Genomic DNA, 13,185 nt, shown 5'->3' on the forward strand with positions numbered 1-13,185 from the left:
ACACACACACCCAGCACCACCACAACCACCAACCTCACAACCCCACAACAAAAAGGACCAACCTGCAGTGCCACCTTCTTGTATCCGTTGATCCCAATTCTCACTCCAGCGTCCGGGTGATAACACTCGCCGGCCAGACCCACAGACCAGATGCTGATAAAGTCTTGGCAGTTCTGAGTGGCCAACATGTCACATTCAAACGGTTGGTTCGTTATCTCTTCGTCTCCTGAGTATCAGATGAATTATATTGTATTAAATAGCAGAGAAATTATACTGTATTAAATATCAAAGAAACTCGCATTAAACGGTACATTCGTTGTCTCTTCGTCTCCTGAAATTCAGATGAATCATATAGTAATCAATAACAAAAAAATCGTAACAAATATAAGACAAATTATAAAGTATCAAATAACAGAGAAATTATATCCTTATAGTATTACAAAACAGATATACGTGGAATCAAATTAAATTACAGACAACTAATTGTATTAAAAACAGAGAAAGTGAGTTGTATTAAATATCAGAGGAAATATATTGTATTTAACTTTTTATTCGCTTTCTCATAGTTTCCTGTGTAACAGATAAATTATTTATTCGTTATCTCTTTTTCTCCTGAATAATAATACATGAGCAATTATGTAGTAGAGCGTATTGAGCATTTCTTTTGTTTTATCTTTTATTCATGATCGAATAACGGGGAAATGATATTGTATTAAAGTGTTTGTCCGTAATCTTTTCGTAATCTGAAGCACAGACATTTTAATATTACTGTATTAAACATTTCATTTTCCTCTTGTTTTTCCTCTGATCGACAGCGAGATATTGTAATAAACGGTTCATTTGCTATCTTTACGTCTCCTGGTATAATATCATACAAATAGTATAGTGTGATACACGAGTCGTGCATTATCTCTGTCCATGGTTAACAGGTGAATTATAATATTATTGTATTAAACTTTCAATTCCTTATGTTCTTGTCTCCTGAATAACAAAGAAATTATGGCAGGACATGTTCAACAGTTATTTTCTCCTACCTTGAAAAGCAGAAACAAAGCAAGAACTACCTAATGTAATGTAAAGAGGAAAAGACTGAATGTGATTGATGATGAAAAATTGATGACCAATACAATTATAGTGCAAATGGTTTTGCGTCAGAGTAGATTTCATAATTGTGGTATTGGATAAATCAGTGAACATTTATTAGAATTAGATTTTGAAAGAAGAAGAAGAAGGAAGAGGAAGGAGAAGAATTATTTTTTTAAAAACTTTCGCAGCGCTGCTTTGGTAAGGGGATGTAACCCTAGAATACTGTCCATGAACTGTTCACTAAGATTACCTCCCATTACTTATTGAATTTATTCAACTAGAAGACAAGTGAAACTATCATTGTTCGGCAAATGTAAATCTACTCCCCCCTATATTCTTAACATTAGTGGAAAGGGTCTTTCGTGCGTGATGTCACGGTGACCCAAAAGTCTTCCTCAGTGAGAGTGAGTGTGTGTGTGTGTGTGTGTGTGTGTGTGTGTGTGTGTGTGTGTGTGTGTTTGTGTGTGTGTTTGAGAGAGAGAGAGAGAGAGAGAGAGAGAGAGAGAGAGAGAGAGAGAGAGAGAGAGAGAGAGAGAGAGAGAAAGAGATAGAAAAGCAGACAGTGAGAGACAGAGAATGAGAGACAGAGAGAGAGAGAGAGGAGATAGAGATAGAGAGAGAGGGAGAGAGAGAGAGAGAGAGAGAGAGAGAGAGAGAGAGAGAGAGAGAGAGAGAGAGAGATAGATAGATAGATATAGAGAAAGAGATGAGCAGGAAATGAGACAGGAAAAAATTACTCACTGCCACATCCTAATAGACTCACGGGATGAGCACATCGGCTAAAATGATGTGTTGAGAGAGAGAGAGAGAGAGAGAGAGAGAGAGAGAGAGAGAGAGAGAGAGAGAAAGAGACTTACCAGCACATCCAAACAGACTCATGTGGTGAAGAACACCCTCGTTATAAATGATAGGCTGGGTGGCCACCATGTGAAAATCTCCTTCAGGAATTTCGAAGACTTGGCAGATGTAAGTGGTCTCCTTAGCCGGGACGGGAGTTGGCGGGAAAGTGATGTTTAGCGTTTTCAAGTCTGTGAGAGGAATGAAGAAACATGTCAAGGATTTTTGAAGTACTGTTCCTACCTCTGGAACTAGTCTCAACTCTGGGTAGTGTTCATTATATTCAATACGATTCACTCGTCTGTTTGAAATACAATAAACATCCCCAAAATGCCAATACTCACATTTGTATTTCATCTTATTTGATACCACAAGGACTATCCTGAAAATTAAGGTGATGATAGCCATAACTTTGGAAAGTTCTGGTTTAATCATAATACAATTTCTGCTTAAAGTACTTATCCCTTTCATCTACTTCTTTGCGCAATCCCCTTGAAGATCGATGAGGTTTTCTTATTGCCGCTCATAGGAATATACAGGTAATAATATAATACTTCCTCAAATTGCGTTGATAGCCTAATGGCCAGGCTTATGACCTGTAATCGTGAGATTGAGCCTTCTTTGGTTCGAAACTCAACTCGGTCCGACTTTGGGTTTTTGGGAAATTCACTTAATACAAATTTCTTGTTAAACTCGGCCCATTTGGAGATGGACGTAAAACTCGGCAATAATATACCATACTCTCCCACATGAAAACCTCATTAAGACATTGCATCCAATACTTCTCTTCTTCAATGAGATCGTCTGCCTCTGTGAAGCTTTGTCTTGACAAATATGTCATCTGAGGGGTCCTGAAGGGGCAGGGTCTGAAACGTTTGTTGGGTGTAGTAGAACCTCCCACTTGTATCACTAAAGCCAGTCCTTGGTCGGTTTTGCTGTGTTTGTTGTGGCATTGACATGCTACAAGACAATCTCCTTTTTTAGGCCGTCTGGTCTTTTTCGACCCAGGGCTTATCTTATTCTGTCTAGATTTTCACAATACCTGGCCGCATTTATAGGTTTACCGGAGGGCAGAATGTCTAAAAGCAAAACATCTTTTACATCTCAAAAAATGGATGCCTTGAATTTCTTTGAAGAGTGATAAACTATGAACTCTTGAGGGTTGGTGACAAGTTGCCTTTCAACGTCATGGAATGCATCTTCGTCTGAAGAGGTGTGATCTGCTCATGTTCGTCTACTATTATCAGTTTGTCATGAAAATTCCCATTCAGTCGTATGACGTCATCATTAGCTCCCATAGGTCTCCTCCACTTCCTATTGTTCATCAATGCCACCACCGTACCGTCGTTTCAGAAATGTCTGACAAGCACCAAGCGATGTTCTATCAATTGTTTTGGCACCCGCTGAGCCGAAAGTTAATGGTATCTAAAGACTTTCATCACTATTCTTTAAACAACAGTCTTTGAGATGTCACGACTTTTCTACCGCCTGTCCTTATGAATCAAAGCATCAACACTAGTCTGTCAGATAAGACTGGCCCGAATCATCTTCTAGATTTGAATGCCCTGCCTTGAACATACTTAACCATCGACAGGTCAGTTTTTGAATCATCTCGTTGTTATCTTTGCCGAATACAAAAACACATTCAAGGTGAATTTCAATTGGATTGCTTCCTTTCCCGAACAGTTTTAGACCACCTCAAACCTCTTTTGTAGTGTTAGTAAGAGTTTTTACGACACTTGTAACACAATAAGGTCATAGATACGACACTTGTAACACAATATGGTCGGAGATTAGATATGTTACAAGAGGTTAACAAACACAAAAAGGAGGGGAAATTATAAATGTTTGATAGGTAAGAAGGAGCAAACCATACCAGAGCACCAGCCAACTACCAACACCTCTGACTTTAAGCCATTTTTCAATGTCGGTAACCATTTTTCTTCTTCCACAATACACTAGCGTGTTTAGGGAAGGTGTTGTGGTTCTGGGAAGGTCGAGTGTGCAGAGAATACAAATGTAAAATTAATGAATTAGTTTTTGAGTTATGGCCATTGTGGTCTGGTTGTTTTTGGTTGTGGCAGGGGGTTAGGCCTAACCTATTGTATTGTTTGGCTGAAAGTGTGAGAGTGAGTAAAGTGTGAGTCTGTGTACAGTTGTATAGTTTGCAAGTTTTAAAAGCAGTCTGAGTTACTACTGGTACGACTTTTAGAGGAGAGAGTTGTATCAAGGCAGAGGAGGCCTGCTGAGAGTATAGGTGGTGAAAAAGGCTAGTTAGAACCTCGGTTCATTTGTGTGTGAAGTGTGAGATTCCAACGCATCGGGGCCCCAAAGCTGCGGAAAGGATCACAACACAGAGAGGAAAAGGTTTGGCTAACTCCTGTTATAGTAGCATGCAAACAGAAGGTTAGTAGTGTTAAACCTTTGTTTTATGTTCCAAGTAACAACAGCCATTTTAGCCATGAAGTTTGGGATATCGTTCGTAGTTGTAAGGAAATATAATTTAGATCTAGATCTACTCCTCAATCAGAATTATTCTAATAAGTACTGAATGAAAGCTCTGTAATATCTTGATGGCACTGCACTAAGATTCCTTCTCGTCAGTTGACTATATTTGGGAGTGCATTTTTTTTTAAAGAACGTCAGGTATTGTGATTTTTTTGAATATTTTCTTTCTTTTTTTTTTTTTGCATGACCATCCTATAAACCTACTCAAATATACAATGGGTCATATTCCTTCTATATGATAAAATCATTTGAAGAATAAAACAAACTTACCAGTGTCGTTGAAAGCATGACAGACAAACTCGTCTGCTTTGCACATTTCCTTCATCCATTTCTCCTGGGTGTCGAAGATCGGATGGTTCAACGTTCTTTTGAAGCATGTGGGAGAGTCCCACGGGTCGCAAATACCTGGATAATAGGGGCACAATAATGGATTGTAATGATCGTGACGATTGTGATGATTGAACTTATTGTAATTTGTTTTTTTTATGTGATACAGATAATTAACTAGATGCTATAAAATGTGTACATGTTTTACCGCTCCCATCGACATAATTCAAACTCAGGCCCAATTGCTTTGACCTCACCTTTCAGGGCTAATACAGGCAGAATGGGATATAACATCCTTGAAGACAGACAGAGATACTCGAGGAAATAACTTCCTCACTTATAAATCGAACCCATGTCTTCTGCATCCCTGTTACAATCGCTCTTTCGGCACAGTGGTCCTCGTGCACACTAGACAAATTTTCGCTCATCGCAAAGATGCGAAATACGACGTCACTAGGTGGTGAAGAGAGACGAACGGGCAAAAATATTCTCATATGCATACCAAAACAGCCAGCATATGGAAGATGATGTACAGACAAACACACTGACAGACACAGCAGGTGAACAGAACAAAGATGATTAGGTAGATGATTGTAGAGGTTCGCACACAAATAAACACGCTGTCTTGCAAACGGAAGAACTGAAACAAATAGACTAGGTAATAACATTTTTTTTAAATCGAAGAGACAGAAAAACAGCAGTGCACAGGAAAATAGACCGGCTCATTCTCTCTCACACGTACATGCATACAAGTACACACGCACACACGCACAAACGCACACACTAACACTCAAACACATGCACACAAAACACACACACACACACACACACACACACACACACACGCACGCACGCGCACACACACAGACGGCTAGTTACCTGGATGTGTGATCTCTCTTTCTCTCTTGGGTATGTCCCCTTCCTTCTTCCACTCACAGTCTGGGTCTCCCAGCTCTTGACCGTTGGTCAAGCCGTCACCGTCCGAGTCCTTGCGACATAATTCTTCTGTCCACTCCTGGGGAACAGATAGAGTGAGACAAAGAATGGGTGAGAGAGACATCGAGAGAAAGAGGAGAGAGAGAGAGAGAGAGAGAGAGAGAGAGAGAGAGAGAGAGAGAGAGAGACGGGGGGGGGGGGCAGTGGTGGAAAGCTTCTAGAGTAACATAAACACGCAAGAACAAAGATATATATATATATATATATGTATATATATATATATATATATATATATATATATATATATATAAATATGGAGAGAGAGAGAAAGAGAGAGAGAGAGAAAGAGAGAGAGAGAGAGAGAGAGAGAGAGAGAGAGAGAGAGAGAGAGAGACGGGGGGAGGAGCAGTGGTAGAAAACGTCAAGAGTAACATAAACACACAAGAACAAAGAAATATAGATAGAGATACACAACGAGAGAAGAAATACACCTATTCATACCTTCTACCTTTTCCCCATATTTCACTCAAGGATTCCATGGTGTCTCCAGTGCCATTATTTCCCAGTTTACAGAGAGCCAGTTTAGCTTGCTGACAGCATCCTTCGGTTGTTTATAATCATATCACAAAAGCTACAAAACCTCAGAAAATTCATATTATCTATAATATTATCAAACTACATACTGGTTGGATCATTCATTTCTACCCAATGATGTTATAAGGTTGTTGGTGGTGTTGAAAACTTGAGTGACAGCCTGGCTGCGTACAAAAAAGAAAAACTTTCTGTATACCTTAAACTTGTATTATATTATCCAAGACTGGGCGTTCCTAACGAAATTCTGGTACATCAAAGAGCGCACCATTTCACTCTATTTCGAATCAAATGAAAGGCAAGTACAGGGTGATCCCAAAAAAAATGTACAACTTTTTTTCTGAATATCTCGCACAAAAATTGTCATAGAATGCTGTAATCTGGAACAGACATAATTCATTTAAGAAGGAATTTGTTTGACATAAAATCCAAGAAAAAGAAACTTATTTTGAAAACGGAAATGGCTTAAAGAAATAAGCACCCCAAAAACGCAAGGTTCACCAAGTTTTTAAAATCTTTTGAAGGAAGTCGTGAAAAGATTGGATGATCTTTTTCTTTTTTTTTTCTCTTTAACATTTAATTTTCCTTCCTTGTGACATTTAACAATATTTAGTTTCTTTTACAGAGTTTTAAAAAACTAACGATTTCATTCTGAAATTCCTTGTAGCAGTGTTCTACATGCACTCCTTTGGACTTGACACATTTTTACGAGTCGTTCGAAATGTTCAATGGCGCCCAAACACAAGCACCTGCTAAACCAAGAGTGTTTAAAGCCACATACTTTGTATATGTGTACAAGTAAGTAAGTAAGTTTATTCAGTGTTTAAGGCCATTGGACCACATCGCATCGCACAAAACATTCGTTTGATAAATAATGTTTCCATAATTAATATGTAAAGGTTGTGCTTTTATCATGAGTCAAACATTGCATATTTCTGTCACTGGGTTGAGTCAGGCTGGGAGGAATTAACAATTTCCTTTGATGGACAAGGTGTGAATAATAGAAAATAAAGTGAAATTCATCTTCAATTTCAAGAGAATTACACCTTTCACGTAAGGGCGAAGTAGTTAATTTCCATCGATAGAGATTGTTATTTAGTGGAAGGCTATGAGTTTTTAACAAAGCTATGACTCTTCTGTTCCAATACCGTGGGAGGTTGGTGATATATTCAGTTGTTTCCAGAAACAGAATTGTAAGAGAGAATAAATTATACTTGCGACAGACTTCTTCCTCTATGTTCTGCACAGAATGATCAACAAGTCTACTTTTTACTTCACTGAGAAAGAGTCTAGTGCTTCCAACATTTTGAGAAAACCAGGCATATCCAAAACCCAGGGAAAAAAAATAGGCTTTTAACTTCCGTAGCCCAGCTGACTCTGCCCAGTTCACATATTTACAAAAAAAATATTTTTTAAATGTATAAATGTTTGTTCGTCTTTTTAGCATAATGAAAATAGTGTGATCGTGTGCGGTTGCGAGCTCCGAAAGAGTCTTACTAAAAACACGTCTAATTTTATAGCGGTGAAACCTGTTGGCGCTTAAATGACCAAAATGGTGTCGATGGTGCCTAAAACATCTACCCAATCAATCAATCACAGGAGCGATATAATTGCATGTAACATTTTTTTGAATATCTGTCATTTTCTTAGTGTATAAGTCTGCACCAGAATTTAATGACACAGTGCATGTAATCAGAACATCAGTTGGTTCTTCCCACTTCTCTTAGAACTAAACATTTGGGTGTAGTTTTGCCAAGACACAAAAAGGCTTTCCAGAACTTTACCTGAACATTATCAATCACGTCCCAATTTTTGGTACCCCAAATTCCAGAGCCGTAAAGCAGCATCGGTTTAATCTTTATATCAAAATGCTTTTTGCTGTTTCGAAATTTAATTCTTGGTAAGAACCGAAAAGCCTTTTTGTTCGAGAAACAATCCGTTGAGCTTTACCAGCTCGATCCTCCAGCGTTCGTCTCCAGCATAGACGCGATGAAAATGAAATGCCCAAGTAACTATAATAGGTTACTGTCTCTAAGATCTTATCTTCCCAATACCATCTCTCAGATATTCTGAGATAGCCTCCATTTCTAAAAACAACAATCTTACTTTTCTCTGTATTCACTTTTAAACCCCACATCTGGCAGAAATCATGTAACAAGTTGATTTTCTTTTGTAAACCTCTGACATTGTCAAAAAGACTAAGGTCATCAGCGTACATTCAACAGAAAATACCATCATTATCATTGGGAAATACCTATATAGCAGGGTATTTGAATCTGAAAGGTGTTTTTCAAATTGAGATATAAACAAAGAAAATAATATAGGGCTAAGTATGCAGCCTTGTTTGACACCTGATGTACATTGGAAGTATTCAGTTATATAAGATTGCATGGATCCTCGTTCATCTGAACAGACTTTAACACATGAAAGAACACTTCGATACATACTTTTCAAAACGGTATACTTTGGACCAGAACAGCCAAAACTTCCCAATACTGTCCAAAGCTTTTCTCTGTCCACCCAGTCAAATGCTTTTAAAAAGTCGACAAAACGTACATAGAACTTTCCACCAGGCTTGGAGATATCTTTTTAGACTAAAGACTGGAGTGAAAATATATATGATCTATTGTAGAGTAATTTCGTCTAAAACAGGCCTGAGATTCAGGGATGAGGTTACCTTCATCACACCATTGTTGTAGTCTCCTATTTAATATGAATGAGAATAATTTACCAAGAACATTTAGTAAACTAATGCCCCTATAGTTATTTACATCATTTACGTTTTCTTTTTTGTGCAAACTAAATATCATAGACTTGGTCCACTCCTCTGGATAGTTGCCTGTGAAGAAAACTGAATTGAAAAGAGATAGGAGAAATTCAGCCAGGTCCAAGCAACCGAATTTGTAAAATTCCGGCGATAGGCCGTCAGGTCCACACGCCTTGCCAGATTTTAAATTATTTATAGCCAACACAATTTTGTCTCTTGAAATGGGTGAATTTAACAAATCACCTGGCTCACCACATGGGAAGGCAATGAGGTTGTAAGGAAACAGATGCGTTCAAGCTGGTTGACTCGTCATTTCCATTGGCGTTACCACCAGACCCCGAGAGGGGGTTTAGCAATTTCTCAAAATAGACATACTATTCTCTGGGTTTGATAGTATTCTTTGTTACCGGGTTTTTACATAAAAGGATATTGACCTGTTTCCAAAAATCTTTCGAATTGCGCTTCAAACAATTTTGAATAAGAATTTGAGTTTTTAATTGTGTATACTGTGATTGTTTTTTTTATTTACAAAGGTTTTTTAATTTCTTTATCAACGCGAGATAGTTATCTAATGCTTCATTTGAGTTCGAAACATGAAATTCATTTTAATGATTTGTATTTTTGCCTTTTTGCATAGTAGCATTCTTTATCAAACCATGGTGGTTGGGAGGTACACTTTTTGACCATTTTAACACCTGTAGATTGCATACAGTCGGCGGCGCTTTTAACACAATTATTCAACATCACAACAGCATCGTTTGTTTTACCTATATGGATAAGATCAGATAATTCATTTTGAACGCATAACAAGTTGTCCTCTAATGCCTGTACATAGTCTTCGACGTATGCGTTGTTCCAAAAACATTTCTAGATATCACATAAAGGACACAAAACTTTTTGTTCTACGGGTTCACATTCAAAGCCAGGTGTTGTAAGCGTTAGATTAAGAGGGAAATGGTCAGACTCTGATCTAGGGATTATTTTAAAGGCTTTAATTACTTCCTGAAACCCATCCGCGCTTACAATGATGTAATCTACGACTGACTTGCCTTTGTTTGAAATGCAGATGAAGTTTCCTTCCTCGTCTCCATTGGTTCTGCCATTCAGTATTTGAAGTTTGTTAATTTTACAAAACTCTATAAGTTGAAACCCAAATGCATTAGTTTCTAAATCCCGAGACTTACGACCCCTGCCATCGAAATCCATATTATCTGAGATAAAATTGCAAGTGTCAAATCCATATACAAAAGAAGCCACGTTATCAGGTCAAGCAAAGTCATCCATAACACCGGTCCTAGAATTTAAATCCCCAGCAATCAACAAGGTCAAGTTTCCATATTTTACATTGATCGTTTCCCACCATTAATGTAAACAAACATTCGAAAGGCAATGCAAGTAATTTAAACAGTGTTTTTTTTAAATGTTTGATAAAGTGATTACAAAATTTCAAAACTTTGTTAGTCTTGCAATACTTTCATGATCATTTGAAGAATCATTTCATTTATCCATGCTGATATAGGCCTTGACCTAGAAGAGTCTAGATCAAGATCTAGGAGTAAGTGGTGTTATTTATTAAGTTGTGTAGTAGATCGATCATTTTGATGATAGTAATAGATATCTAATTAAAATTTATTTAGATTTACTGCCCCCCCCCCCCCCCCATTGTGTTTATCTGGTGAGCTGCTTCAAATGTCTGGACGGAAAAAGAAATTTCCAAACGTCCTGTACTCGACCATAAGGGACAGCGAGACTGGGAGACTATAGTGTTTGGTTTTACCATGGTGAGCGCGCTTTGCAGCGAAGTTTTTAAAGTTGTTACTAGATCTAGATCTACATATCTAGATTTAAATCTATTATCTAGGCTATTCCTACTTTGCTTAGCCTACACAGAGGGATAGAAGTAGAAGGCGAATATGGTCTATATCTAGTGCGCGGAGTAATTTATGCAAATTCTTATATTTCACGTGTGAGATATCAGCTTAGCCAGCCTATATTTCACGTGTGGAATATAAGGATATATTTTACAGGAAGTGCAATGCTAAAACAGCTCCAAGTATGGTATAAATTTTTTTACACCATACACGACACAGAAGCCGAAGTATTTTCCGAAAATGTCAGAGTTCGAGACATACGTCTTCACCTTGTGTAGAGTGTATACATACACTGTATATATTCATTATGAAGTGGCTTCTAGAGACAAAAGGGAGTGGGGTGCCCAAAAGACAGCATTTTTGGAGTTAACATATCCCGCAGGGTGAAAATGGGCTTTGCACTAAACCAAAAGTCATCGAGGAAATGATCTCGCTTTTCAAGAAAATCGAGGAATCATGAACACATTGCAATGTTCTGATCCTTGTCATCTCGGCCTAGAATGGTACAGTCGTAGGTTAAGATCTGCCATGAGAATGCAGACTGTTGAGATGTAGGAAAGTCCTAGCTGGAGATTGTCTACAGACCGACGTCTCATGGGACTCGACCACTGAAATCTGCACCGTGGTGACGTTTAAAGGGCTCTGCTTGGTGCGTGTTCGACCTGAAGTGGTCATTTTTAAAGGACATTTTTAGTTTTGATTCGCTATAGATCCAAAGTGACAAAAATTCTCTTCTCTTGACGTCAAAGGACTTAAGGGCATCTTAGCATTTTCTCCATGCCGTGCGCAGAACTTTCGAAATTTCAAGGATGGTGAGTTTGTGGAGAGGCAATGTTCAATACAAAAAGCTCTCTGCTCTTTACTAAACGTAGCCATGATCTCAGCAGGCAAACGAAGTTTAGGAAGCATAATAGCTGCAGACTTCTGTTGACTTGTTAGACTGTTATAGCTTGCAATATGGCGCGATTGTTGCAACTTTCAGTGGTAGGCCTAATGCGAACTGGTGCGTAACGTTATGAAAATGGTGACAAGGTTAAAAGTGAGTTGTTTTTTTTAATGCGTCTTATAGAGCAAAACCATTCAATAGACTTATCAAAAATGAATATCAGACAAATTCCTTTTGGCTCCCAAATGTTATCTTCAAATTATAAACGCAAAACTTCAGTATGGAGGAAGATATTTACTAAACAAGTTGTACAGTTCTCTTTGGATCACCCTGGGAAGTGTTGTGCTAGCACTTTAAATCACGGGACTTGTGTTTTGTTCTTTACTAGATATAATCTAGATCGCACACGTCCGTGTACCAGCGCAGCGAAATATTTTTAATTAGAGGACAAAGAGTGACGGCTGTGACAGTGCCCAATGTAGGATTTTTTAAATTCAAGTCTTTCAGTTTTAGTACGACTTTTACGGTATTTGCAACACAGTGAGGTCAAATAAATATGTGCCGAAGATTAGAGGTATTACAAGAGAGTAGCAAACACAAACAAGAAGGAGGAAAGATAAAGTCGATAGATGATAAATTGGAAAGAAATAGCAAAGCACACCAGCGCATCCACCAACCATCCACAATTGAAATCTATGCTGTATACTATGAGCCAGTTTTCAAAACAAAAATCCAAACAAAGAATAAAAACAAAGGAAAACCAAAAACCAAACTGACATGTCCGGCAGCGGCAAAGTCCTCCCCAAACACGTTCCTGACGCCTGTCCCCGCCACCTGGTAGTGACCCACGCCCTTCCAGATGTAATTGGGTTTGCACGGGTGGGGGACAGCGTCACCGTTAGGGATCTTCAGCTGGTAGTGCCGGTATGACGTCACACACAGCAGGAGTGACGTCAGCGTGGTGATTCTGAGAACAAAAAGTGTATATGTGAGGCAGCGTGGTGGAATTAGGCTCTCGTCAAAATAATCAAAGTGAAGAAACTTTCATTTTTCCATAGGTTTATAAATTTTCATCAAATTTTTGTTTTTTGGCTCAACACCTGTCATGCCTATTACTCATTTCTGTGGAAATTTTTCTGAAAAACGTTGATTAAAGGCACAAAAGTGTAAATGTTCAGTTACCACGGACTCTTAAGCTAAGGAAAAAACTAATCTTTGGCGACCATTTTCTCACTAATTTTACCTCTAAAAACAGGTGACCTCCACCTCCTTCTTTCGCAAATATCTCGACTTGTATTCAAGATAAAAGGATATTTTTTTCATCAAAATAAAGACATTTATTGAACAAGCTTTCAGATGATACCAATAACTCTACA

General features: G+C 38.2%; 1 protein-coding gene across 1 annotated transcript in view; it reads right to left on the reverse strand.

The window, feature by feature from the left end:
- Positions 1–12,784, reverse strand: part of LOC101845432 (tyramine beta-hydroxylase) — a gene marked incomplete at its 5' end in the record, with an annotated part of 18,457 nt that extends 5,673 nt beyond the window's left edge. The window contains 5 exons of the mRNA XM_005109916.3: positions 63–226; positions 1,944–2,114; positions 4,702–4,836; positions 5,638–5,773; positions 12,587–12,784. Of these exons, the coding sequence (XP_005109973.1) occupies positions 63–226; positions 1,944–2,114; positions 4,702–4,836; positions 5,638–5,773; positions 12,587–12,784 (804 nt within the window). The remainder of the gene's footprint in view (positions 1–62; positions 227–1,943; positions 2,115–4,701; positions 4,837–5,637; positions 5,774–12,586) is intronic.
- Positions 12,785–13,185: the final 401 nt, after the last annotated feature.

Source organism: Aplysia californica, unplaced genomic scaffold (genome assembly GCF_000002075.1).
Source record: "Aplysia californica isolate F4 #8 unplaced genomic scaffold, AplCal3.0 scaffold00829, whole genome shotgun sequence".
NCBI lineage: Eukaryota > Metazoa > Mollusca > Gastropoda > Aplysiida > Aplysiidae > Aplysia > Aplysia californica.